Below are 27,705 nucleotides of genomic sequence, written 5' to 3' on the forward strand. Positions count from 1 at the left end.
ACTGCAACCTCCGCCTTCCGGGTTCACACCATTCTCCTGCCTCAGCCTCCCAAGTAGCTAGGACTACAGGCACCCTCCACCATGCCCGGCTAACTTTTTGTATTTTTAGTAGAGACGGGGTTTCACCGCGTTAGTCAGGATGGTCTTGATCTCCTGACCTCGTGACCCGCCCATCTTGGCCTCCCAAAGTGCTGGGATTACAGGCGTGACCCACTGCACCCGGCCAGTTGCTGCTTTTTAACCAACTGGACAAGTCAGTCACAATAGCTAAACTAGGTGACGAGATCTCAACTTACTGCAGCCTCTGCCTCCCTGGTTCCAGCAATCCTCTTGCCTCAGTCTCCTGGGTAGCTAGGATTACAGGCATACACAACCACGCCCGTCTAATTTTTGTGTTTTTAGTAGAGACCAGGTTTCACCATGTTAACCAGGCTGGTCTCGAGCCCCTGACCTCAAGTGATCCACCCGCCTTGGCCTCCCAAAGTGCTAGAATTACAGGCGTGAGCCACCGTGCCTGGCCTAAACTAGTAGTCTTCAACACACGGGCCTGGGTTAGTGAGTCAAGTTCTCCTACCTAGCCCAGTGGTTCTCAATTTCTCACTATTATCACTCCCTCAATATAAAGTCTAACAAGATAAATTGAATATGAAGGAGTTACATTTTGTCAGGTAGGGTTAGTTTGAAGGACCACAGACCATTGTAACATCTGAGATTTGTTTCATCTCCCGGCAACCAATTTTTGCCCCTTTGAAGACAGTATCACCCCAGTTGAGAATGCATGTTGTCGCCTAATTCCGTATATTAAAATGAGTAACCAGTCCAGCCCCACTCTGTGTATAAATCTTTATTGGAACTTACTTCACTGTTCTGTAATTATATTTGTATTCATCTGCCTCTCACCAGGCAATAAAATTCTCAATGGGATTTTTTTTACTTCCTAGAAAAGAGCTCAAAAGTGTGGAATCAATGAAGGAACAGATGAATAAACGAAATATAAAGATTGATTGGCACAATCCAGAAGCCAGTATGTCCTTAATAGCTCTGCCTCTTCATTCCTTGACTAACGGACCCGAGCTTCAAACAGTAAAGGCATCTCCAGGTGTTGCCTCAGACAAGTGACTACTGTGAAAAGGCACTAGGTTTCCAAACACCCACAAAGTCTTGCCCACTTTTTGGAGGCTAACAGGTGCAGGAGGCAGTGACAGAGACTTGATGTTTGTTTGATGTCTTTGTGACCATTTCTCTACCAGATACAATAGGGCGTAGGAAATAGTAATTATGTTGTCTCAAAGCAGCATTGCAAGTTGACTTACAAAAACGAACACTTAACCTTTCTCACTGCTGTGCCTGGACTGGCTGCCTAGAGTGATGGCCAAGAGCAGGGCTAATGGCCCAGGCAAGGCAGAACAGGGCACCCTGCAATTAGGAGGAAGGATATCCCTCAAGAAGCAGCCAAATCTTCTCCAACAGTAGTTCCTCCATTAAACCAGGAGTCTCTATCTCATTCTCAACAGATCCATCACCGTTCACATTCCAAAACACTCAGCCAAAGTTCAGTCAATTTCAGCGGTTGCTGCTGCAGAGTAGGTTACTGTAGCTACTAACACTTACAGATAAGAAACAGCATATAATAATAATAATAACAGAAACAACAGTATATTCATGGAGCATTCTAACATTTACGAAGTGTTTTCATAAATAGGTGGAATTTTATCTTCACCACACTGTGAACAATATAGACTAGATGGGTATTAACTGCATGTTATAGACAAGAAAGCTGAGGGCAAATGATGGGAACTCCTAGGATAGTAGTCTCTTCATTCTAGTGTAACAGATTCCTGAGTTCCAGATGAGGCACCGCCGATTACTCACTGGTGGCCTAAGTCCCATCACTTACCTGCTCTCAGCCTTGTTTCCCTTATTTAAAAAATAAAGACAGGAACAACAGCACCTATCTCAAAGGGTTGCCGAGAATTTAAATGAGGTAAAGCCTATGTGGCACTGAGCACGGTAACTGACAAAAGATAATGGCTAAAAAAAAAAAAATAGTTATTAGTATTAGTACTTGTATTTATTTATTTTATTCCCTATTTTGTTAAGAAAGTACTTGTGGCCGGGCGTGGTGGCTCACGCCTGTAATCCCAGCACTTTGGGAGGCCGAGGCTGGTGGATCACCTAAGGTCAGGAGTTCGAGACCAGCCTGACCAACATGGTGAAACCCCGTCTCTACTAAAAATACTAAAAGTAGCCGGGCGTGGTGGTGTTTGCCTGTAATCTCAGCTACTCAGGAGGCTGAAGCAGGAGAATCTCTTGAACCCTGGAGGCGGAGGTTGCAGTGAGCTGAGATCGTGCCATTGCACTCCAGCCTGGGCAACAGAGGGAGACTCCATCTCAAAAAAACAAAAGCACTTGTATTTAGATTACATAAAATATTAAGCAATATGTGCAAAGCTAAAATGATACGATTCCAGCAGCTCTCAAAGGGAACAGAAAAATATTCAAATTGTCCTAGCTATTTACAAAAATAAATAATTAAATAAAGTATTTTTGACTGCTAACAAATAAGACATAGAAAAATGATCCCATTAAGGAAATATAAGACATATTCCTTAAAACCATATTCTTTATATGACTTTCATCAATAGACTTCACATCCCCTTTCCTCAACTCCATTTCATGAAGAATCTGGAGGGTTACAGTTATTTTCCCCAAGTTAGACAGGAGGCCATTTGTCCAGCCATGTAAAATAATACATCAGCCAAAACAGGCCAATTCAAAATATTAGCTTCATAAGAAGACGGGTTTCTGTCTGTTTTGTTTGCTTACTGTATCCTCAGGGCCTGGAATAGTTCCTGACACATAGTATGTTGTCAGAAAATATTTGGTGAATATTGAAAATATTGAGTGCCTGAGCATCTTTTTTTTTTTTTTTTTTGAGACGGAGTCTCACTCTATCGCCCAGGCTGGAGTGCAGTGGTGCAATCTCGGCTCACTGCAAGCTTCACCTCCCGGGTTCACGCCATTCTCCTGCCTCAGCCTCCCGAGTAGCTGGGACTACAGGCGCCCACCACCACGCCCAGCTAATTTTTTGTATGTTTAGTAGAGACGGAGTTTCACGATGTTAGCCAGGATGGTCTCCATCTCCTGACCTCGTGATCCACCCACCTAGGCCTCCCAAAGTGCTGGGATTACAGGCGTGAGCCACCACACCGGGCCCAGCACTTGAGCATCTTAATTCATCTTCAGAGATTATCAAGGAGATTAGTCATTGAGTTATTTAACTTTCTGCTGTTGGGCCATTCAGTCATTCACTTATTCAATACACACCTATATAGAACCTACTATGTGCCAAACTCTGGGCTGGGTGCTGGGCATAAAAATGTCAGAAGAAGGCCAGCTGTGGTGGCTTATGCCTATAATCCCAGTACTTTAGGGAGGCCAAGGCAGGTGAATCACCTGAGGTCAGGAGTTCAAGACCAGCCTGGCCAACATGGTGAAACCCCATCTCTACTAAAAATACAAAAATTAGCTGGGCGTGGTGGCAGTCACCTGTAATCCCAGCTACTCAGGAGGCTGAGGCCAGAGAATTGATGGAACCTGGGAGGTGGAGATTGTGGTGAGCCAAGATCATGCTCCTGCACTCCAGCCTGGGCAACAGAGTGAAACTCTGTCTCAAAAAAAAAAAAAAAAAAAAAAAAAAAAACCAGATAACCTGCTATAGGAGGGTACCTCTGATATGAAGAGAGGAAGGAAAAAGCAAACACATAGGGCAGGTGTGGAAGACAATGAGCTTGCCTCTTCCCTCCACTTCTCCTGGGTATTGCCTTGGGCTCTTGTTTCTGCATAGATTTTGAAGAAGTTTGAGTCTGTAACAAGCTTTCTATTTCAAAAGAAAAGAAACAGAAGTGTTTTGTGATTTTATTTCCACTCTGACCCACCGGCTCCTGCACTTCTACATTTGTGGTTGTGCCATTGCTGCCACTGTTGTTCCTGTCCAGGGAAACACCAGTGGCCAACCCAGATCGGATACAATGGTGCAGCTCTGGACTGAGTCTCCAACCACATTAGCCATAGGCAGCATTGTTGCTGCCGCTGCTGTTATTTTAATTATGATTGTACGTTAACCACCACCTTCCTTCCTCTGCCTCCCTTCAGCTGCAATGATGTATGTTACTTTTTGGTAACTGGATTTCATTAACATTTATGAACTCTCATAAAGTAGTAGAAAAAGCAATTTGTGTGGAAGAATTTTCCACCTCATTAAACAGTGTTCTTTTGGGGGTCAAGCTGATATTTTTTTGTTGTTAGATTTTTTTATAGGTCCTTTGTCCTTCCCTGAGCCCTGGGGGATGAAAGGAGAGCCGTCCATCCAGCGCGGGGCTTGTGCGCCCTAGAGGGCGCTGGGCCCCCGCGCGCTTTCCGGGCTGTACCCGCCGACTTTCCACCCTCCCCAAGGCCCAGGTGCCCACCGTGGGTAGCTGCGGCCTTTCCCCTCCTTGGCCAAATGCGACTACCTCGCCGCCTGCGGATGGCATCGCCTAGCTGAGGGCAGCCTGCGGCAGGTCCCCGGGCCCGAGCACTCCTCCCATCTGGGGCCAAAGAGGACGCTCTGGGATTTTTCCCAGGCCCAGGGTGCGCGACATGCTAGCGCCTTTCGAGGCACGGTCTCAAGCTCTTGTCCTTCGACGCCCCCTTGGCACAAGCGCACTGACGCCCTCCGCCCAACCTCCCTTGCCTTTGAGGCGGGCTTCAACCCTGGGGGAAGCGAGAGGAGAGGCCTGAATAGAGGCTCTGGCGCAGTCTTTCCCAGACGGAGGCCTGGTGTTTCCAGCTCAGTTGCATCTTCCAGCCGCGGGCTCCTGGCCCAAACAGAATGTGGTTGCTTTCACACCGGGACGGCAAGCGGAGTCTGCCTCAGTAAGCAGCGAGTTGCGGCAGTCCGGACGGGTGCCGCCCCCACACACTCCCCAGCGGTCCCCATCTCGAATCTTCCGTCCAGGTCCGGGCCCCGGGAAGACCCAGAGGACGCGCTGGAGCCCCTCAAGGGGGTCAGGGGGAACAATGCCTGAAAAGGGAGCCTCCCCGACCTCCGGTCCAAAGCAACTGGGAATGTGGCAGCGATTGCGGGGGGCCTAGGTTAGGGACACGCTCCTCTCGCTGGTTCCCAAGCCCAGGCCAATCACCAGCCTCTAACCTCCTCCCCCCTCTTCCCCCCCCCCCCCCGGGAGTTTAAAAACGGCCCTTGCGCCTTGACTCTTAGGGGGAGAAAGAGGAAACCCGAGGACTCCTGCCTGAGGGCGCTATAAAGTAACCAGGAACCGAGTGACAGGTGCTGGGAGAAATTAACATGCAAAGACCAGCTTTTTCTATTCTAAATGTGAATATATAAAACAAGAATTCAAACTCAAGAATCTGTGTGTCCATTTTGATTAAAAAACAAAACATCTATCCAAGAAACCTGTTCTCTGGTACTTGTGACATGCTTTTCTGCCAGACAGCTTCCAAATCAGATCTTATTAAGGGAGACCTCTAAGGCCTGTTAGCAGGTGACTGCGGCAGGGGCAGGGGCGCGTCTGCTGTCCAGCTTGGGCCGGCATGGACGTGGGCTGGGGGCTTTTCGGATTTGCTGAGTCAGCCGCGGGCGCTGCGGGCTTTGCTGTTTCCAACCCAAGCGACTGTGCTTCTCTGACTAGTGTGTCAACTTGGTGGTGTAATTATTGTTTTGTTTTCTAATATGTAATTACTCTTTGTCGTTGCTATTATGAATCCACGGAGCTTGACTCTTGAGCAGCAAGACGGATTCAAGTTTGAAGTTAGGATTTGATGCGTGGGAAACACTGGCTTCTCCCCACGCGTAGGACAATATAGGGGCCCACGCGTCTCTTCCCCGCAGCCCAGCAAGAAAGGGGGCGCTGGGGGTTCCCTCGCGGACAACAGGCGGTCACGCCTGATCCCCGCAGAACAGATTACTCTCCGTGTGGCTACGAGCATGAATTGCCGAGGTTGTTTTCCTCTCTAGCATATTTATAAAGGGAGAGAGAGGGGCGGAGAAAGGGAGGGAGAGAAGAAAAATACACAGAGAGAGATGGGCTGGAGAGTTGAGAATAGACAAAAATAGAGAAACGGAATTAGAGGGACAAGGAAGAGCGCAGAGAAAAAGACAAACATGAAGAGAGAATAAGAGAACAGATTATTGTTTATTTTCAAATGTTTCCTTTTAGATTTAAAGTTAGATACTGCAAAGTTCCCTCCATTTCCACTTACTTTACCACACTCTGCTTCAGTAAATCCCCAAGAGCTGCCAGCTTCCTGCACTTGCTCCCCCAGCCGTGCCTCGGGCTCAGAGCGCGGCCCCTACTGTACAGGCCTCCCCCGCCCAACTGGGCGTCCCCTCGCACCTCCCCAGAGTTGCCTAACTCCTAGGCCCTGAAAGTGCCAGAACAAAGGCCGACTCCCCGAACGCCTCCCTCGGGCGCTGAGCACCCTGGGCCTTGCTGAAGAAGCAGACCCCGGACTCAACTCAGCTCTCCAGGCTCCCAGTCACGTCGCGGGTGGATGTTCTCGCCTGTGCTGGGCACCGCGGAATCCGCACCGGCTGCTGCGCAGGCCCCGCCCAGAGGCTGCACCACCTAGGCCCTGCCCGCCGCCCTCTGCAGCCTAGGCAGGATGTGAGGCGTCGCGGTCACCCTTACCGAGGGACCCGCTGCCCCGGGCCGGGACGGGGTGGGGCTGTGGGGGATCCTGGACCGAGGAAAGCGATCCATTTTCTCTAACCATTTGCCCCAGAGCTGTCAGGTTAGCGTGGCCTCCTCGGCAGCCCAGAGAAGAATGTGTTAAAATTCTTTGCACAGGAGCCTTTCCCAGCCCAAATATACCACACAGTGGCGTTCCTCGCGCTGACCATGGGTCCCTAACCTCGGTCACCTTCTCCCGTTGAAATATGCACATCGCTCTTCAATAATTTAGACAACTGGGAGACTGGACAAGTACAATTTTTTTTCTAAACACACGAGCATCCGGGTTGCCATCAATCATGCTTTTGTTTTATGTGAGATGGGCTTTGTGTGTTTAGCTGCCCGGCTCTATTCTATTTGCATGTGGCTATTTAACGGGCATTTATTTTAGCTTTGAAGATCTGCTTAAAAATCTAAACCTAGAGAATGGGGGAGGGGCGCCCCTCTTGTGGTTCGGGTGGGTTTGCCTTTGGGACCCTTTCCTTTGAGGAGACTGGCCCTGCGGGTCTCGATTACAGATGAATTTTGATTCCGAGGTGGGGCACGTATGGAACGGAAAAGATATCTCTTTCCCAAATCTCAGGGTGTCTTTCTAGCAAACAATGCTCCAGTCACTATTTGTGTATGAGACAAGTAATTGTGCTCCAAATGCTTAAATAAATCATTGATGGGTGAAATTACACATTCGCACTTAAAGTGTAATGTGATTAAGAGATTATGAGATTGAAGCTAATATCTTGTCTACCAGCTCCTGGCCCCAAGTCTTGACACCAGAAATTTATCAACTACAACTGTCCTGAAATTTACAAATACAATAGGTTTCTATTGACAGCGAATCAAAGACCACCTCTAAAAAATAAAAATAGGTATGTGTGCGTCTGCATATCGTTTTGGTCGTGGTTTTGTTTGAAAAGACGTAAGAAGGGACGAGAAAGACTGAGACGATGAGGAGAGGGTATTTGCTTGTTTCATCTTTTATTTGTAAAAGTAAATAGGGAAGGGGGAAGGAGGGGGAGCCGTGGCGGGCGCTACGTCTGCGAGCTGATTACTCCTCGTCTGAAAGCGGCTCCATTTCCCGCACGGTGGGTAAGTCCTTTATCGGGGGAAGCCCCGGCCTCGCCCGCAGCCATTCCTCGCCTCGAGGCGCGCGCCGGGCCGGGGCGCTGGAGCCGCTCCGCGACTCCGTAATGACCCGGGTTCGCCGCAGCTGCGCCCTGACCCTTTGTGATGGCGCCGATAGCGCTCGGATGAAATTATGTCCTTCTCCGGGTGTGAAATTACCATGTTTATTAATTGAGCCAGACATTAGCTTTACCTTTTCTTTTTAAGCCGTGAAAATGTGCGATTCAGGGCAAATGATTCTCCAACAGACGCTCGGCTCCACATCCCACCCCTCCCAACCCGCGCCCCCTCCTGTCCTCGCGCTCCCCGGCCCCCATGTCCCGGGCAGTTCAGGAAAGCTTGCTAGGTTTCCACGCCGGAGAGCCAAAGGAGAAGGAGCCAGCAGGCCTCTGAGCGTGTGAGCGTGTGTGCGTGTTAGCGCGCACATGGGGGTGTTTTCCTCTTCGGGAAGTGTTATCAAACAATAATAGCAACCCGCGACTCTGAATTATAGCATTTCCCCCAGAATTCCTGATCAGTAAAACCCAAATCGTTTTCAAGACAAAGGAGCATCAATCAGCGACAAAGACAGATTTAACGTATTAAATCTTTATTAAAGTGAAGTCATTCTTATTGAAATGATGTATTGGGTGTGCAGAAAGATTGGATTTTTTTTTTTTTTTTTTTGACAATGTGTAAAATAGAGATGGTGGCGGAGAGCTTGCGCCGCGTCTTGCCCTAATTGTTCTGGGCTGGGATTGGATTACTGAGACTCTGCCCAGGGTCCCGCGCCAGGAAACACCACCTTGGACTACAGGGGAGAGACTGATCTCCCTCCTGCCGGTCCCCACGTTGATTTCCCGAGAAACAAGCGTGTCCCAGGTCTTCTCAAAAACTTCCCGCCTTGGTCTCCGCATTAGGGAAACTGAGGTACTGCTGGCATGGCTGTCCACGTTTGCTAAATCAGCTACTCGAAGAGGCCTAGAGAAGAGAGGGAACGCCCTGGGTGTCCCCTGGTTTTCCAGAGCAAGACCCAGTTCTCTCCGTAGCCTAAAGAAAGCCCCTGCGCCCCAGGTCTGAACGCGAAGGAGAGCCTGTGTTTGCTCCCAGCGGGGTCGCCGGCCGTCTGAACAACCCTTCCTTCCTGCAGGCAGAATTGAATGCAGGAGCTGGCTGTCTTCCCGCCTGGGGTGGGCTCTCAATTCAATTGGACCTCGGGTCCTGTCAAGGAAGGGAAACCAGGAGGAGGAGGAGGGAGTTCAGAGAGGAGTCCTCTCCCCCAGGGATGGGCTGCCCAGAGTTTGCTGCATTGCATCTCAAATGGCTCAAATTCTTATCTCCCCAGGAGAGAAGGCAGAGGGGGAATCTAAAATTGTAGGCTGCTTTTCAGAATGGCAGCCTCAACTTTAACAAAATGTGTTTGTGTCTCCACCTTCAGACACACAGACATCCACACCAACTGAAAATGAACTGTTGGAATCAATTTCCTGGGAATACTCAACTTTTTTTTCTATCATATTTCAGCAATGGACTGAACAGTTATAGCTGGGGTTGATTCAATTTAGTATTTGCATAACCACGAGAAGAAGGTGGCTTTGCAGACTCAATGAATAGGTCTCTTGTTTGTTGTGTGTGTGTTGTGGGGTTGGATTTTTAAATACATGTGGGGAGGAGGAGGGCATCTCTAGGGCTATGCTGCTGCCCCAAGAGTCAGAAACTGAGAAGCTGCTTCTGGGCTGATGACAGAGTATTGTTTCCTTACTCCTCCAAGTTCTCTCTCCCTTCCCTCATATCTACCCCTGGAATCCTCTACATTCGAAAATTCACTCATTGGATCTTTCTTTTGTTTGTTCTAGGCAGCTCTGCTTTTAAAGACAAACTGCTGTAGTAAATAAACTGTTTGAAATAATTCCGTGGCAAGGAGAGATGGCAATGCTGTTTTACACTTTGCGCATAGGAAGAGGAACAAGCAGATTTTCAGGGCAGCCTTCAGAAATAGAGCCAGTTTTAATAGGATCCCAACCCGTGCACTAATTAAATATTTCACAGCTCCCAAAGTTAATGTGTTAACACTGGGACTTTTTTTCCACCAAATCATACAAATTGGCCCTCTGTAACATCATCCTCCTGCCCCAACTACTACCTCCTGTACTCACCCACACACATACGCACTCCCTGCCACAAACTCCTACCAACCGACCTGTTTTCTCAATGGCATTACAAAGAATTTTGTTAAAGAAAAGTCAGACTAATTGCTGCCAGAAGACCCGTCTCTTAGAGAAGTCTGGTTTTCATAAGCCAGATTCAGTAAAGGTTGTGGTTAAATCTAAGCCGAGTGGAAGGTTCTTAAAGTTTTCTCAGCAAAGAGGGAAAAACAAAGAAACAGTAAGTTCAGCCAAACTGCTCGGTAAGGGGAGAAGGGGAGATGATGGGTAGGAGGGAAATTCAAGAGGGCTCTCTAAACTCTTGTTTCTAGATTCCTCTCCTTCGAAGCGCTTTCTTCAAACTTAGTAACACCAATTGACATGGTTTTCCTAAGGAGTCCAGCATCCCAGTCACAGACCAGTGACTTGATTCTCTTGATATGGCACTAATTTCCAAGGGCTCGGAGTTATACTAGAGGGAATAGCAAGGGATTTTCCAGTCCTAGGATACTTCGAGGTACCTCCCTGTTCAGTTAGCACCAGCCTTCCTTTCAAATCTCCTGATCAAGTTAGTTGCAAAAGGCCCCTGCAGGAACAGGCAGGTGGATTCTCCCCACTTCTAAGCTATGTCACTGAGGAATATAGGCTTTCCCAGAGCGTATAAGGGAGTGCCACTCCAGCCTTCCCTCCCAGCCCTCCCCCTGGCTTTCCTGAGCTAAACTAGCAAGATGCTGCAGAACCTTATAGAGCGCAGAGATAGAAAGCAGTGGTGGAGGTGAGGTTTGGAGATACCTTGATCTCTTTGAATGTTTGAAAAGAAAAAGCCTTCCAAGAATGGTCTCATTTAATAATGAGGCTGGTTTAATTTTAGAGGTTTCTCATCAGAACTTTAGCCTATGGTTTAATAGGTGCAGTCCCATGACTGGATAGTTTCCCTGTAACTCATTATCTCCTAATAATGGGTCTCCCCCAAGCCCATCTTGTTCTCACGGATCCAAGAAGCTGGAACCACCTGATTATATCTCATGTCACAAGAAGAGAAACCCACTCAGTGTCCCAGTCTCTGAACTTGATGGGAATCTCCAAGACCATTCTGACTTGAAGAAACATCCTCAAGGTTAAGACTCAACACTCTCGTGCTCCCTGATATTCCATGGAAATAGTTACCTTTTTGGAACCATTATCTTGGGTGCTTCCATTCAACTGGCTATGGAGGGTGGGGGTAGGAAACAGAATATGCAACAACTATGTTTATTGAGTATAGTCTCCCCCAGGAGAGGGTTCTCATAGCCCTTGCCATTCTGGTGGTTAGTATCTAACTTCTTTTTTCCTTTTGAGATTACTGTCTCCTTCTGAATCCATTGCCCACTCCCATCCTCACCCCCAAGTAACTATAGGGATGTGGAAATGAGGGCTTGAGGAGGTCTTGGTGTTACTGAGTCTTTCTTTTGTTCTGTAATTACAAATGATCATAATGGAAGCAAATTGATAAAAATTTAAAAATCTCTCTTTCTCTTGGCAATTCTTGTGGTTGGGGTTTTGAAGGATGTTATCCATCCTTCACTGTTTTATAACCATAACAAACTGGTTTCTCGTTCTTAAGACATGAAGCTACTAAGCTATGAAATGTACCCCATTTTCCAGTTTTCAGGATGAGTCAGGACAGCCTTTGCTTCAAAGTTCTATCACTTCTCATCCCACAGCCTAAACACTTTAGAGGACTTAAGGCAGCGTGTTGCCAACCACATGTTAAAACTGATTGTGGAGGTTTGACTTGAACACCTGGGCGTCAACGTTAACAGTGAATTTGGCTCATCCATTTAGTTAATCTGGGAGACCGCAATGATTTCATCTGAATCTGAAAGTGGACCAAGGCCGGTAGGGTTGGCACTGAAGGGTCCATTTGAGCAGGAAACAACTGATCACTTTCAAGCCCTTCACAGTCTTCCTTAGCCTGGACATATGAGGAGGGAGGGGAATCACTAAGAAGCCACTTGGAACTCTATGCCATAAAGGCCCACTATAAGACTGTAAAACAAGGAACCATGTCCATTTACATTGCCTTCCTCCCCTTGATCATCATGGAAAAGAAAAAAATGCTGCAAAAGGAACTATGTAAGTCATTTACATCAGTCTCAATATGGAGTGTTTGTGGATTTGAAGAAAACTGTGTATTACCCTGACGTTCTCATTTTATAAACAAGCAGCAAGGCTGCGTTCTCATAATGGAACTACAATCTCTTCTGTTTGTGTGTTATTTGCATAATAATTGCTACACAAAATCAAACCTCATGCCCAGTCTTTTGCATTTGACTTTTTTTTCCTCCAGCGTCAAAAATATTTCCTCTCTATCTGCTTCTAAGATCTTTTTGAGAATTCATCTTTTCACTGTCATTCCTCCTTTCTTTTTCTCCTAATCAATGAAAAGCTTTTTCTCCTGAAGCTAGGAATTCAGCCAAAATATCAAATCAGCAGTGTGTGCCACTTCCACATTAACCGAGGCAGAAATCTTCAGATTCAACTTTTATTCACGCCTGTCACCAGCAAGAAAAGAGAGATTGGATATGTATATGGAAATCAGGGCTGGGGATTTTTTATCATAGCATTTTGAGTCAAAGACCACCAATAGTATCCTTTAGACAGGACCCTTCCGGGTGCTAGGCCCATTTCACAGAGCTTGTTTCTGCCCGTCTTTTTATCCCACTGGACTGCCCAAACACTCCACAGAAGCAGTCGACTTCTGTGGTTTTTTCAAAGAAAAAAGAATAACAGATGAAACATGTTTTCTCTTTGAGGGTGACCTTTGACCTTTCTTTCCAATACACCTGACACAAATGGCTTAGAAAAGACCCGTTTGGGGTATGGGGTGCTGATGTCGCTTTTTTGTTGTTCGTCTGCGCTCGCGTTGGCTCGCTCTCTCTGCATCCCCCTCACCCCCTTTCTCGGAGACTGAACTCAGTGAAAAGTTGTTGCAATAATCGCAGCTCTCTGCTCCGCCAGGGCCAAGGGAGGCGGGCGGAACACGGAGGGTGTTTTGTTAAATGCTCCCGTCGTTCGCAGGGGCTGGGACTTGATAAAAGGAGACAGTTTTCTGAAAAGATTTGATTGAAATGGCGTGTGCCAGGGCTGATGGGAGCCAGCGAGGGACAAAGCGCCGAGAATCCATGGACACTCGAGCAATTATGCCTCCACGCTGAAGGTGGATTAGCGCGCTGGAAAGAAGCATATGTTTGGCCCGGGGCGACACTTCCCCCCGGCTGAGCTTAGAGAATGGGAGCGCGGAGAGCGGCTGGACCCGGAATATCAACTATCTGCAAAGCCCCCCCTTCTAGCCCAACCCCGCCAGCCTCCCCGCCCCCGCCCCGGAAAAGTCGGAGTGCATTTTTACAAAGAGGAGAGGAGAAGAGAGGGCTGGGAAAGGAGCGGGCAAGGAGGGGAGTAGGTGCCCAGAGGTGCACATGGCCCAGGGATTCCCCCAGCAGCGGCCCTCCAGGCTCTCCTCTCCGGCGATCCCGAGGGGGGCGTCCGTGCTTGGGTGTGGAAACCCAGAGGGGGTCAAATAAATGCTCCCCTGTGGAATTTCCCACTACCAAGGTAGTTCAGTTCGGGATGCCCGCTCGAACGCGTATGGGAAGGTCAACCGAATTGTTGCAATGAAACAAGGTTTTAATGACTGTAAAGATGGAAGTAACTAATGGTCAAGGCTGCGCTGGGCAGGAAGCCCTGGGAGGGCGGCGCGGGTTCCCAGCCATGCCTTGGGTCCAGGTCGGGGAAGGCCTTGGGAGACGAGTCCCACAGTGAGATATCTGATGAAATGGGTCGAGGCTGGAAAGCTCGGACAGGCCGCGTGGGAGAGAAAGGGTGCGGGTTACGGCAGTCGGAGCCCCACGCAGCTCTCTATCTGCTTAGACACCGGGGCGAGGGATGCTGAAACTTCGCGCTGCTTTGGGAGTTTGGGGCCAGAAAGTTTCCCAGATCCTGCCTCCAGTCATTAATTAAAGCGCCCTTCCGTGGGAAAAAAAAAAAAAAAAAGCCCTTAAAACTCCGACCTGGAGCCTCCCGGCTCTTGGTCATTGCACCCGCAAGCGCGCTAAGGGAAACGGGAGGCACAAGCAAGTCCCAAACCTCTTTCTCGGGATTTTACTGCAGTTTAATTGGGTCTAACCTGGACGCGAGTGCCGGTGGCCGCCGCCCAGGCCGTCCGCATTTCCCTCCCTGGCTGTCCTTCCAGCGCCTGCCAGTCTTTCCTCTCCCCGCCGCCCAAGCCCAGGCAAGACTCGAACCTCCCGTCCCACCCAACCTCTACCATCCCCCTACTCCCATGCCCAACGCCAGACCGTCAAAATCAAGTAGCGAATAGCTCCTAATACAAAGGGGTGCGCGGGAGGATTTTTTCGGGGAATTCAGCTAGGGCAGCGCCCTGCCAGCGGGTGGGGTCCTGGGTGGGTCGGGTGGGACCCAGTGAGGGGGTGCGCACCGCGCCGCCTCCTCCCAGGCAGGGGTCCAGGAGACCGGAGCTGAGCTCTGGCGCTGGGGACTGACTCCATGCTGTGGACAAAGGCGCAACCCAGTCTTGGGGACTCCAAAAAGACTGGGGGGAATCCTGAAATAGCATTTGGTAGCTGACAAAGCAAAAGGAAATTTGATTCTAGCCTTAACTCGGTGCCCCAGGAGGAAAAATTATCTTAAGGTATATTAACTAAATTTAGTTTGATCACACACACACACACACACACACCCCCGACAAGTGTGTGTATATCCATATCCTGAGGATAGGCTGGATTTTAAAACGGTGATGAGACCAACTCTAGAGAGAGTTTGGAGAGATTTGTTCCCAGTCCAAAAACAAAACAGGAGAAAACAAAACAAAAACCCGGAGGGCTTGGGTTTTTTGACTTGTAAAACTCGAGAGTCATGATAGACACGCCAAGATCGATCGCTCATCCAGGGGCTGTGGACCACCTTCAGTTGAGGGTGTGTGTTTAGGTTTGTTATTGGAATTTAAAGGATGTGATTGTATTGCCATAGAAAAATCACATGCAGCAAAAGCATAGCATGGGTTGGGTCACTTTTTAAAGCTCCCGCCCTGCTGGTGAAAATATTCCCACCCCTTTAAGTGGGCGTTAAAGGAAAGTCAATTAGTAAGACTAGGAAGTTTCCTCACAGTCCTATAGACCCTTTTTTTTTTTTTTTTTTTTTTTTTTTTGGTGAGAGAAAAAGGGCGATCCCTGTTGCAAGTGTCCAGTGTGGAGAGGCCATCTCCCTGGGCCACTGCTTCTCTACAGACTTCTCCAGCAATATACTAAGTATTGCTTTTTTGTTAAGAAATAAACATCTCTGTGAAAACTAAGTTGGTTCTGCACTGTCCTTTTCGGGCATCAAAGATGAAAAAGAAGGCCAGGCGTGGTGGCTCACGCCTGTAATCCCAGCACTTTGGGAGGCCGAGGCGGGTGGAACACGAAGTCAGGAGATCAAGACCATCCTGGCTAACAAGGTGAAACCCCTTCTCTACTAAAAATACAAAAAATTAGCCGGGCGTGGTGGCGGGCGCCTGTAGTCCCACCTACTCGGGAGGCTGAGGCAGGAGAATGGCCTGAACCCGGGAGGCGGAGCTTGCAGTGAGCCGAGATCGCACCACTGCACTCCAGTCTGGGAGACATAGCGAGACTCCGTCTCAAAAAAAAAAAAAAGAAAGAAAGAAAATTTTACACATGAATAACAAAGTTTAGTTTTAGGCCTCCCAAATTCAGCCTGAAATCACTTTTCTTTCCTCCTTTCCTTATTTTTTAAACACAGGAACTTCCCATATACATGAATTATCTAGTTTTCCATCCCAACATTCTCTCTTTCCACTCTCATGCTTTCCATGGGAAACATCCAGTTACTTCTTTGAGGGTAAGACTCAGTGCATAATGTAATTCTGAATATTTCTCATCTGTGTCCACAAAGGCAAAGATGAGTTTGGGCTACTGGTTTTGCAGAAAGAAATCAATGTCTTGTTCAATCAAACAAGGGCTCACTGTGAATAAATACTTCAACTCAGACAAGTTCATCCTTGCCTTCAGAAAAACAGTTGACCAAATTCTGATCATTAATGGGATCATCAGTTTGAACTCAAGGCTAACCTGGCAAATAATGTTTTTAAAGACATTGAAAGAAGGAACCCGTAACAGGGTCAAACTTTTTCAGTTTCCCACCTGAGGTGGGTCACAGGGAGGACAGTAATAGGCCAGGCGTGGTGGCTCACATCTGTAATCCCAGCACTTTGGGAGGCCGAGGTGGGTGGATCACCAGGTCAGGAGTTCCGAACCAGCCTGCCCAACATGGTGAAATCTCGTCTCTACTAAGAATACACAAAGTAGCCAAGCATGGTGATGTGTGCCTGTAATCCCAGCTACTCAGGAGGTTGAGGCAGGAGAATTGCTTGAACCCGGGAGGGGGAGGTTGCAGTGAGCCAAGATCACACCACTGCACTCTAGCCTAGGTGACAGAGCAAGGCTCTGTCTTGGGGGTGGGGAGGGAGTAGTAATAATAATAGGAAGCTGAGATGACATACCTGTGCAACTCAGGTAGTAAACCAAGTTTAATATAGAAAAGAATCGTTCACTGAAATTCACAAGGAAAAATATCCCGGAGCATCCTAAAAGAGGATGCAGAGGTGTGAGAACTGATGTTACCTGTCGTGCTCCATGGTTTCATTCTGGGATGGGGTGGTTAGGTGATGTTACGAGTTGAATTGGGATTGTCTGTGGTATGCGTGGGTTTTATTTTTTTCTTCTCTGTTTGACTTTTAGATTTCTTTCCCCCATAGCACTAAGCAATAGGGAAACATGGATGCATTTCTTCAAATGCACAACTTGGATAATCAAGTAAATTAAAGAGCAAATTTCAGTACTCTTGCCTCAGAACTACTGCCATCTCTGCACCTGTAACGCAGACAGTGAAAACGCTGGTTATTTATTTTGTACTTTCTGCCTCTCAGATCTCTAGCGAGTTGACCCGATTTTTACAGCCCTTTTACCCAAGCAATGAGGATTCTTCCCAACTCTACCTCCCCCCACCCCTCAACCCTATAACTGAGTGGCTTAGGAGATCTGTAACTGGGATGAAGCAGCTGTTGGCTTCATGCCGTCCTCTAACTTGATTATTCTTTGGACACGTTAGGCAAGCATTAGTGATTGATAATGACGCTAATTAACCCCTTTCCTTTCCAAACAGTAAACTGCTGCCAGCAGGATGCTACAAACAATAAATATAAAACACTGCATACATCAATATCTGTTTAAAGCACAACTTCATTTGGGCACATTTAACTGTACTGCTCTTTCAGTTAACAATTGGGTATTTATTCAAGTACTTCTGCAAAAGCCAAAGGGGGAGGCAGAGGAAGAAAGAGGGTTAAGAAAAGGAGCCTGTGGCTTTAAGACCACAAAATGCTGTCATACCTGTCAGCTGCAGCAAAGTTAAGCTCTAATGGAAACCATGCATAATTTTTTTTTAATTTCAAGTCTACACTTTTAAAAAACTTAATTAATCCAGCTTTGTTCTTAACCTATTTAAACTTAACGCAAGGCTGATGACCACAGATGATTTTTTTCTTTGTGGGGGAAAGTAGCTCTCCTGCCTGACATGGAATTATTGTGAATTTACTCTTGGCTGACAAAAGGAATGGGGAGACATTGTCTCTTTCAGAGAGTGGTAAAATGTATATGTTAAGCAGGATTTGGGGAAACCAGGGCAAATTTGATCTGATTGTGCAGTCTAACATAACCTGAGTTGTAAAGAAATGTACATTAAATTTGGAATTTTGATAAATGAATATTCCTAGCAAGTGAATAAAATGTATTCAATTAACTAAAACCCTGTGCACTTCTGAACTGAAGTGGAATCGACTGTAATTGATTTATTTGAAACCAGAGGTTAAGGACTGAATTAGCTAAGTACAACTGGGTATTTCAAGCCACTGACTTCTCAAATGTCAAATCCCTTCTATTTTAAATATTATTTCAGCTGCGGGGCATTGCAGTCCTGATGGTAGTTCCATCAAGAACGCAAATTATATTAATATTCGGTTTTGGGGAGGAATGGATGGGACTGTAATTTTTAAAGGGTGTTAGAGAATAGAGGGGGTAATGATGACTACCAAACTCGAAGGAGCATTGTGTTTCCATAAAAATTGGGTGCGGTAATTAGCATATCCTGGCAAGCATCGTTAGAATTCAACTATGTATCCTAATTTAGTTTAGTCCAAAAAATATCACTGTTGTTAGTTTACAAACACCTGTCCTGTCAGCTAGTCACCATGTGTTTTAGAAAGTATACATCAGTCACCACAGAGAAAGCCAAAATCCACATAGCCTTTGGTTAGCCCAATAAAAGTTATTTTTAATACAATCTCTCTAATCCTCCCATTTCTTAAAAATATACATAACTTCTTTTAAATTTTTTGTTTAAAGAAAAAGAGAGGGTGACAATATCATGATCCTCAAAATGTCCAACTACCGAATGAAAATAACTAATTCTCTGCATTTGGAAACCACTGTTTATTATGACCTTGTAATGTTCTAACCCACTATTTCCTTTCTGTCTTTCTCAGGATGCAAGGATTATATTGGGTTCAGGTTTTCCAACATAACAAGCATCTGTAAATCCAGATATGAATGAATGGTATTTAATAAGATTGTTTTCGTTTTAAAATGAGTATTTATGTGTCGTTGGAGACAGAGCAGCAATGTATGGCTGTTTATGAATGCTATTGTGCCTGAGGTTAGGATCCCCCACACAATCTGAGATGCAGCCAAGAAAAACAGCCCTGATAGACAATGCTTCACTTCACCTGCTACAATGCTGTGTGCATTTCATTTCTGTCAAGAGTATGTACAGTTAGGGTTCATTCGCCTCATTATTTTGTTACATCTACGTTACAGTTAACCAGTCTCTCTAGGAAATAATAAATAACCGCTTTAAAAAACAATTGCCGCATTGCGTTCTGAGAATACACTTTCCATTTGAATTCTTTTTTAAACCCACCATTGTTATGAATTCTCTGGCTTCGGAAAATAGAATTTAGACTCCACCAACTCTCGTTCGTTTGTCGAGATTGATTTTACACTGCCTTCCATAAGGAGATTAGAAAGCAAAAGGCTGCAAAATGGACACTCTCTAATGCTTTGCTTCCTTGGTCCTTCGGAATGTCAGAGCACAGCACAAAAGTGAAATCTCCACCAGTGTGTCTACCTAGACACTTGTTCTGTGACCTTTCCTCGAAACCTTCCAGTTAACCACCTCCTTCTGCTTGTTAAAAATCCTCTTCACTTCCAAAGCAAAGAATTTCCAAATCAGTTTACAAAAGCTCTGGATTCGCCATCTTTATGCACAGGAAGTCCTTCCTTCTCTCAGAGCTCAGCACACAGTCCTCTTATTGTAGAAGACAGATAGGAGAGGTCTGGAGAGGCAGGCTTCACAGCCCTCCCCCATCCTCCCCACCCCACCTCAGAGAACGTTTTGTATTTCTAAAAGGTCCTAAGAGGAGCCCTGTGGTGATAGGAAGGGGTGGGCTGGCATTTAGGGGGCAAGCAGGAAAGATTCCAGGGATCAACATCATTTCCCACTCCCCCTTCTACCTCGAGAGCTACTGAAGAACAGCACAGTAGTAAATTCATCTCTAAATAAAATATGAAAATAAATGGGAGACAATTTGCTCTCTCTTTCCCTGCTCCATGTATATTTCTGCCACTATTCCTTTTCTCCCACCAGAAAACGAGAGCTGGTCTGAGCTCATTTGCCTGTCTTAGCCACCGAGTAGCCTGAGCAAGCAAGTGAAGGTTGAAGTCGGTATTTCCTTTGTGCTAATGAACTAACAATTTAAATCTCAGTTATCCTCTGAGACAAATTCCAAAGCAGTTATGAGGGGAAGGGGGGCGCTGTTAGGCGGGGCGCCTGCTGGGGGGAAGGTTCTTCTGTTCTTCTCTTCTCCATCTTCCTTGTCATCCTTAACATTTGGTCCTGGAGATTTTGTATTTTGGTTTCCAAAACACAAATGAAAACCTAAAGGATCAACATAAATAAAATAAAACTTTATTTTGAATAATAAAATTAATGTTTCTAGTAAGGAAAAGACAGTATGTCATTCCTTTAGCAGTACAATCTTTTATCCAAAAGAATACATTGGGTTTTATTGTGTCATTTGTCTGAATACAGACTCAGTGGAATATCTAAATGATACCCTGCTCTGAACTCCAAGTTGAAAGTAAGTTTTTATTATACTTGAGGGAAACAATGGGTTCAGCTGCTTATTGCAAGGAGCAATTGCCAAGGGAGAGTTAAACTCAATTACTGTAACCATACTGAATAAAAAATACTGCCAAGAACAAAAATACGCCTGGGTAAAGACAGCCACTGAATAAAAAAAAATCGACATAAAGCGTATCAAATATTTATTTATCTGGGCAACAAAGGACTATGATACATTGACAGGCATGGAAACTACTGCCAGCACAACTCAATACAATGCAACTAGAACTGCTTCCAATATGGCCAGTGAAAATACAGAATACCAGGTGGTCCCAAATGTTTGAAGTTCTTTGAACAAAAAGAGAGAGGAGAGAGAGACAGCGAGAGAGAGAGAGAGAGAGAGAGAGAGAGAGGAAAATTCCCTAACCCTTGGTTTAAGGACAATATTCATTTATTGCTCAAATGATGCCTTTAAGTGAGGACAGTGAAATAAAATAAACTTTTTTTTTTCTCCCTACAATACATAGAAGGGTTATCAAACCACTCAAGTTTAAAAATCTTTCCAGGGTCCAATATTACTTTTTTTCTTTCAATTCAATGAAAAGCTAAATGTAATAATACTAATTACAGATAAAATTTTATTTTACCTTTTAAAAATTTGTCCAGCTGTTTGTCATCTTTAACATGCTACAACAGGGCTAAATTCATGAATCCCAGAGAGCAAAATCCCCCAAACATTGGATTTCTAAATCAGTACCATGAACCACATGAAGAACTAATAGGGAAGATTCAAAACCCACTAAACAAGAGGTAAACAAGATCAGATAAATAAAAAAAAAAGGCTTAAAACAGACTCACCATATTTACAATTCCCATTAAATTACACATAAATAAATATATACAGAGACGTGAACACTGATTCCCTTATATAACTGCGAATCGTGTTGCCAGAGAAACTTCAAGTTGGTCGCTTTACCTTAAAGAGGAAAAACTTCTACAACTGAAGACATGACATGGAACTTCGTGTATTTGTGTTCAAGTTTATTCACAATACTGATAAAAATGTTGTCATCATCCTTTTGGTTTTTTTTTTTTTTTTAAAGTATGGCTACAATCTGAACTGATGTAAGGGAAGGTGGTGACTCAGTCCCATGAAGCGCATATAATTTTTTTTATTTTTACTTTTTTTTTAGAAAAAAGTTTTAAATTTTTGTTGTTGCTGTTGTTTTGTTGTTTTGTTTAAAAAAAAAAGGGGGGGTTCACAAACTCGGCAGAACTTTTCTCTGCTGGCTTCACGGCCTGTTCTGTTCTCTTAGGCTCCACATGAGGGCACAGGGGTGTGGGAGCGGGTGGGGAAGTCGAGGCGGGCGCAGAGTCGGAGCGGCTACCCCACTGACAGTCGAGAGAGCAGTTCCGGAGACTCGGAGGGGGACCCAAGGGCAGCGGCGGCGGCGGCGGCAGCAGCAGCAGCAGTAGCAGCAGCAGCAGGAAGGGTTGCTGATCCCGGAGCTGTCACCCGCCGGTGGGTGGGCGCGCGGGGACTGGTGAGGCGTGGGAGGGGCAGGTCGGGAGGAGGCCTCACTTTCTGTGCTTCTCCTCTTTGTCACTGCTTTTGGCGTTGTTGTCCGTGTGGCTGTTGGGGTTGTTGCTGAGGTACATTTTGTCCATGGCCTTGAGGGCCTCGGTGAGATAGTTCTGCAGGGCCGTGACCGCGGCACACACCGCGGGGCTGCCGAAGCCGTGGGAGATGAGGTTGAAGTGGGTCAAGCAGCTCTGGATGCCGGGTTCCAGGATGGGGTTGGGCCGTGAGTTCCCCAGGGGAGATCGGTCCTGAGCCAGCAGGTCGGTGAACTCTTTGCATATCTGTCTACAGCACAAGCGGAGCAGAGAGAGAGACATAAGGCTCCACTTTGGGCAGCACCAGCAGCCAAGAGAAAACCTCTCTCCCTGCAGCCACCTCTGCCGGGATCCAGGCAGCACCTGACATGACCCAAGGCCCCAGAGACAGACAGGGTGGCCACATGTTGGGAGACCCGGCCACCTTTCAGTGACCACGAAACCGTCTCTCTTTATTTGACTGCAAGCCCTTCCTATCTTCACAAATGACTCTCTCTCTCCTCTCAGATATGTTAAACTTCTAGTCTCACCTTTCTCCCTCACACCAAACATCCAAGACATAGGAAACCACTGCAAACATTGGAAGAGAAAGAAAGAAGTCAGGCAGACCGGAAGTCAGAAACAGTAGCATCTTGCCAACATTATGCTGCAGCCATCGGCCTTCCTATTCAAAATGTCATAAAGACCCTCTTCCCTGCTCCTCTAGAGACCTCAGCAGCAGTTTGTAGAATGAAGTTCCCACTCATTCACCTTCAAATCAAATTCAGGTGAATTTGGATAGAAAGACAAAACTTTACTTGGGATTACTTTGCCTTTAAAAAACAATAACAAAAAAACAAAACAGGCCAACACAAAAAAACCCTGTTACTTGGAGATAATTCAAAGTAGTGTTTGGGAAGAAGAAACAGACATTTCAATTTCCCATTCCTCCTCTTTCCCCACATAGCTCAAAAAAATACTGCAGGGAAACTGTGAAGATGGGTGTGCTTAGGAAGCTTGGGGCAGAGGACTAAAGTTGAAATTTCACAGAGGTAGATGAGGCCTGAACTCAGGAAGCTCTGCCCCTGAATCTGGGAAGCAAGGGCTAGCTGGGGCCTTCCAGGGGCAGCAGCAGCCTGGCCTGGGGGGCTGGGGAGGGGGATGAATGAGGAGCCAGGGCTGGCTCCCTTCTCCAAGGCCAGCTGATGTCCCCAGGCCAGAAACAGGGTCCCACCCAAGGCCTCAGCTTCTGCCCTCTGCTTCCATGCCCTCCTGTGACATCAACTTTGATAATTAAGGGCTTCCAAACAAGCCTTTTAATTTCCAGAAAACATATCAAAACAGTCATTTTCTTTTCACACACCACCTGGAGAAGCCTATTCAGCCCAGGCACCGAAGGGAATATAACTTGGGCCATCTTGAAATCTATTTGACTTCTCGCCTGTGGGCTAAAACTTCTGTGGGGTGTGGGTCTGTGTGTGTGTGTGTGTGTGTGTGTGTGTGTGTGTGTGTGTGGCACTTTCGAGAAGGGGTTGTGAAAGGAAGGTAAGAAATGGAATAATGGATTAAGGTTGAAACTAGGACAGCTTCTGGCTTGCACATTTTGCAGGCCACTGTTTAATCTTTGCCCTTGGAGAACATATTGATAGGAGACAAAAACTGATATAGGTAAGCCTGTTACACCTTTGAGGATTTGATTCTGGTCTTTCTGAAACAACATAGTTACAAATCCACCCTCAACTTCAATCAAACCCCTCCTACAACCCACTCCCACACACATTCATTTAAAAAAAAAAAAAAAGAGAAAATGGGACAGATGAGAGGAAAAAGATGGGAGCACCCTATAAATTCCACCTGTATTTCTTCCTTAACATAGACCACGGTTTATAAGACAGTGTTATAACTGCAACAAAGCTGATTAACACCAAAGGAAAACAAGGGAGAAGGAAGAGCAAAAACGATTTTTGTTTCTCCTGACAACCAGACACAGAGACCCTGCAGAGGTAAATGCCTTACTTTGTAGCCAGGAGCATGTTTTTTCTTGTCACTTGCTCATTGGGATCGGAATGTTGTCGGTTGAGAAATTCAGCTACTGCTTTGGCAGGAAATTCGGTTTCACACACATACCCAAAGTCCCTGGCTAGGTGGACAGCTTCTCCTGGCAAGAGGGGAGAGGAGGGAGCCAGTGTGAGAGAATGAAGAGTGGGGATCCCAACTTCCTCCCCACTACCAACTCCCTAATTCCCTTCACCCCAGATGTTGCAGGAAACACAAACTACTTGTTTTCTCATTTCAGGCATTTTAGTTCCTTCTCTATAGGATCTGGTGGATGCATTTATCAGGAAAAATGACCACTTCTCCTAGAGGGCCAAGAAGACTTGAAAATGTAAATCCCATCCACCAAACTCCAGTCCCATCCCCCACCCTAAATGACATGTCTCCAAATTCTCTTTTAAAATGCTTATTATATTCCAACTTCACACCTATCAATACATTCACAAATGATATTCATAATTACTCCTTGAGCTTTTCTGCAAGGGAACAACTGAGGGGTTACATTTTAACTTGATCACATAAATTATCTGTTCATCCAAACCGATTAACCAAGAGGATTTGAGGGTCACTCCACTGAGTCTGTCTGTGTTGTTGATTTTCGAATCTTTGGTTTTAATTTCCTGAACCAGTTGGTTTTTACTGCAGGGCTTCCTGCCATTAGCTCCAGCTCCGGAAGAACGCATGCGCCAATTAGAGCATCAAAGCCCTCTCCGCAGAGCTTGTTTCCATAAAATGGAGCGGATCACAAACAATAACAGTTCTCCAGAAACTGCCTCCCTGCTACAGAACTCAACCCCCAAACCCAGACGAACTCCACGCTACACCCTAAGCCACCACTACCATTTTCTTGGCTTATAATTCTTTTGGAGTATGAATAGTGGGTTCTCTATGGACTGTTAGGATTTTTAATGTAATGCTACTGTAGTTGAGTTTCTGGCACTGAACAATTGCTGATTTCCTAAAGTTATATTACTACCAATCTCTGACATCATCAACAAAAGGAATTCATAGGATTCTTCCTCAAATATACGGTTTTAAACATTTTCAAACATAATTTACAAAGCTAGAAAAATTGAATTATCTCCTCATATACAAGATGTGAATAAAATAAAATGACTTCTTTAAATATACATGCTAGTTTCTGGTAATTAAAGTAACTTTTTTTTCCCCTGTTAGCATGAGACATTTACAATAGGACACAAAGAAAAACACAGGAGAGCTATAGATTCACTCCAGTACACCAAAACCTAGGCCAATCTTGTATTAGAAAAACTTAATCTAGAGGCAGCAGGAATGTGAGTGGCTTCTGGTGACAGTTATCTAGAGCAGGGAGTGAGGATAAGGGTTGGCTTTTTGTTTTGAGGCATTTGGAAGGGGGTGTGTGTGTTTAAAGCTACCAGGAGAAACTTTTTGCAATGCTTATATTTCTTTTATCTTTCCATATCCACACAATCCAGAATCAAAAATTGCTCACTTTTCTTCTTCTCCAAGAGAAAAGCACAATTAAAGAGATAAGGGAGCATATGTTTGGAAAACAAAAACCTGAAAGGGCACATAACCCTGAGCTTTCAGGATGGGCTTAAATCAGGACGCAGGTCAAAGATTCCCAAATTAATTCAGGAAGTAATGGTCACGCATTTCTCAAACGCAGATGTCAGAATAACTTAAGTGATTTACTGCTGAGCCCTTTAAAAGAGAGAGAAACTTGGAGAATGTGCAGTTCTTAAACTTGTGCATTGTTTAGCTCGGAATTAGGCTGGGGAGGTGTAACTTTATGGTAGAGGAAAAGAAGGCAGAAGGATGAAGGTATAGGAGTATATGCAAATGTTTCTTTTTGCCATGAAAGAATTCCATTCACATCTGGCTATATTCTCTGCAAAGATGAAACTGCCCAACTGACACAAAATACAACCAAACATCTGGCCACTAAATATTATCCATTTTCCAAGAAGGAAGTTCCTTCTAGTTAGCAAGTGGATTCGCTTACCCTCTACTAGTGATGTGAGCAGGGTAACGTTGGCAGCTTTACGTCTCCCTGCAGGCAGATTTAATCCTATTTTGTCCAGTTTTTCTCTTAAAGATCTTCCTCCATTTTTAGACTTCGCCCTGTTTCACAAATATATGCGAGAAAGGGATTTAGAAAACATTGGGTTGCTGTGCACCACATTAAAATCATTGTGAAATCTTCCTAAAATGTGCTTTCGAAAACTGAGAAGCTTGGCCCCAAGACATCTAAAGGGGGAAACCTAGGAATAGTACAGAAAGTTCATAGGAGATCAACGCCTGTTAAACTGTAAAGCACCCCCTATGTTCAGTTATTATTGCAACTCTTGTGGCAGGTTGGAAGGTCTGATTTCCCAACTCTCTAAAGAAGAACCACAAACAAACAAACACAGCCCCATCTCTAGGGTTTGAGGTATTCTTGAGTTCAACTGATTACTGTATATTTTCCCTGCTGTTACAATCACACAAATCCCAATGGGGTCTTTAAAATTGTCTCTGCAAGATACGCTGTTAGGTTGTTCCGAGTAACCAAAGTTATCATCACTCACGTTTCTTGCTCTGGCTCTAGCCCCAAAGGGAAATTCATTTCGCCAACTGTTTACGTGCCATGTCACCAGCCTAACTGGAAATGTCAAAGGCTGATATCAGCCCTTAAAAGTTTCACTGATTTCAGAGACAATGGAGGCAGTTCTAAACAGATGTCTAAATAGAATCCCATAATCAGAAAGTGGTTAAGATAAATTGTTTAAATAAAACAGCAAATTAATTAATTTCAGATTTTATTCCCTACTCAAGTGCTCTTTAATTGTGTGGATTAGATTATACTCCCCTAGGTAAACAGTCTCCAATATTGGGGATGGGGGAAGGGAAGGAAAAAGCAGAGGGCAAGGAAAAGATCTGTGTGAGTGAAAGATTACAAAGGGAAAGCAAAATGACTGTGCAGGAGGAAGAAAATACTAGAATGGCTGATGTTAAAACCTTCCAAAAAATGATCTTTATAGGTTTTGTGTGGGATATAGCCACTAGAACGGAACTGCGGGTCCATAAACAGATAGGTAAATGAATAACCGTCAAAACAATGAAGTTCTCAGTATTATTAAAGAAAGAGAAAGAGAAGAAACCTATTATCCGGGTAAGTTCAACACAAGCCCCACAATTCACAACGTGCGGTGGAATCCTTGGGGTAGGAAGCCCACAGCAGGGAGAAACCTGCCCTGAGGGAAGGTGCTTTACCTTGCTGACCCTTATAGAATCTTATCTACTAAATGGATCCCTCAGACCTCGCAGGGGTGAGGTAAGAATCCCTGGCCATGTATGTAACAGATGCATTCCTTGGTAGTGACTACACACAATGCACGTAAACATGCTCGCACGCAGCCTGGCACACATCAGGGCCCCAGTAAGATGGAATCATCATCATATGCAAACGCCTATAGTACGGGGGGTCGGGAGGTGAGAGCGAAAGGGGGGCATGGCGTGTGGACTCAAGAGGACACCATTCTCTTCCTTTAGTTAAAAACCATTCTATTAAAACCCTATACAAGGCACGACCGGTTATCCTCGGAGACCCTACTCAGAGGGGTAAGGCAAAGCGAGGAGCCTGAGAGGAACTTTTCCTGGGCTTGCAAGGTGTGCGCGAAGAGGAAAAAAGGTGGCTGCACGGCGCCCCGCGGCTGCAGCGGCCGGGACTGAGCCCGCGGAGGAGCGAGCTGCGCTTGCGCAAAGAGGAGGGCGGGGCGGAGGACCCCGCGAGCGCGCGGCAGCGAACGAGGCGCGCACCAAAACACGCTCAGTAACCAAAGTTATCATCACTCACGTTTCTTGCTCTGGCTCTAGCC

The 27,705-nt window shown here is 45.8% G+C and overlaps 1 protein-coding gene and 1 pseudogene across 3 annotated transcripts in view; both read right to left on the reverse strand.

Annotated features, from left to right (window-relative positions):
• The window catches only part of LOC105546484, a 20,282-nt pseudogene extending 13,334 nt beyond the window's left edge, over window positions 1–6,948 (reverse strand).
• A 13,892-nt stretch (window positions 6,949–20,840) lies between these two features.
• TFAP2A (transcription factor AP-2 alpha (activating enhancer binding protein 2 alpha)) overlaps window positions 20,841–27,705 on the reverse strand; it is a 22,163-nt gene continuing 15,298 nt past the window's right edge. For all 3 annotated transcript variants that reach the window (XM_011989637.1, XM_011989636.1, XM_011989638.1), the window contains exons 5-7: window positions 25,851–25,969; window positions 23,825–23,966; window positions 20,841–22,079 (exon numbers count right to left, since the gene is read on the reverse strand). In XM_011989637.1, the coding sequence (XP_011845027.1) occupies window positions 21,791–22,079; window positions 23,825–23,966; window positions 25,851–25,969 (550 nt within the window). In that variant the 3' untranslated portion in view covers window positions 20,841–21,790. The remainder of the gene's footprint in view (window positions 22,080–23,824; window positions 23,967–25,850; window positions 25,970–27,705) is intronic.

This window comes from Mandrillus leucophaeus, unplaced genomic scaffold, assembly GCF_000951045.1.
Source record: "Mandrillus leucophaeus isolate KB7577 unplaced genomic scaffold, Mleu.le_1.0 Scaffold36, whole genome shotgun sequence".
In the NCBI taxonomy this organism is placed as follows: domain Eukaryota; kingdom Metazoa; phylum Chordata; class Mammalia; order Primates; family Cercopithecidae; genus Mandrillus; species Mandrillus leucophaeus.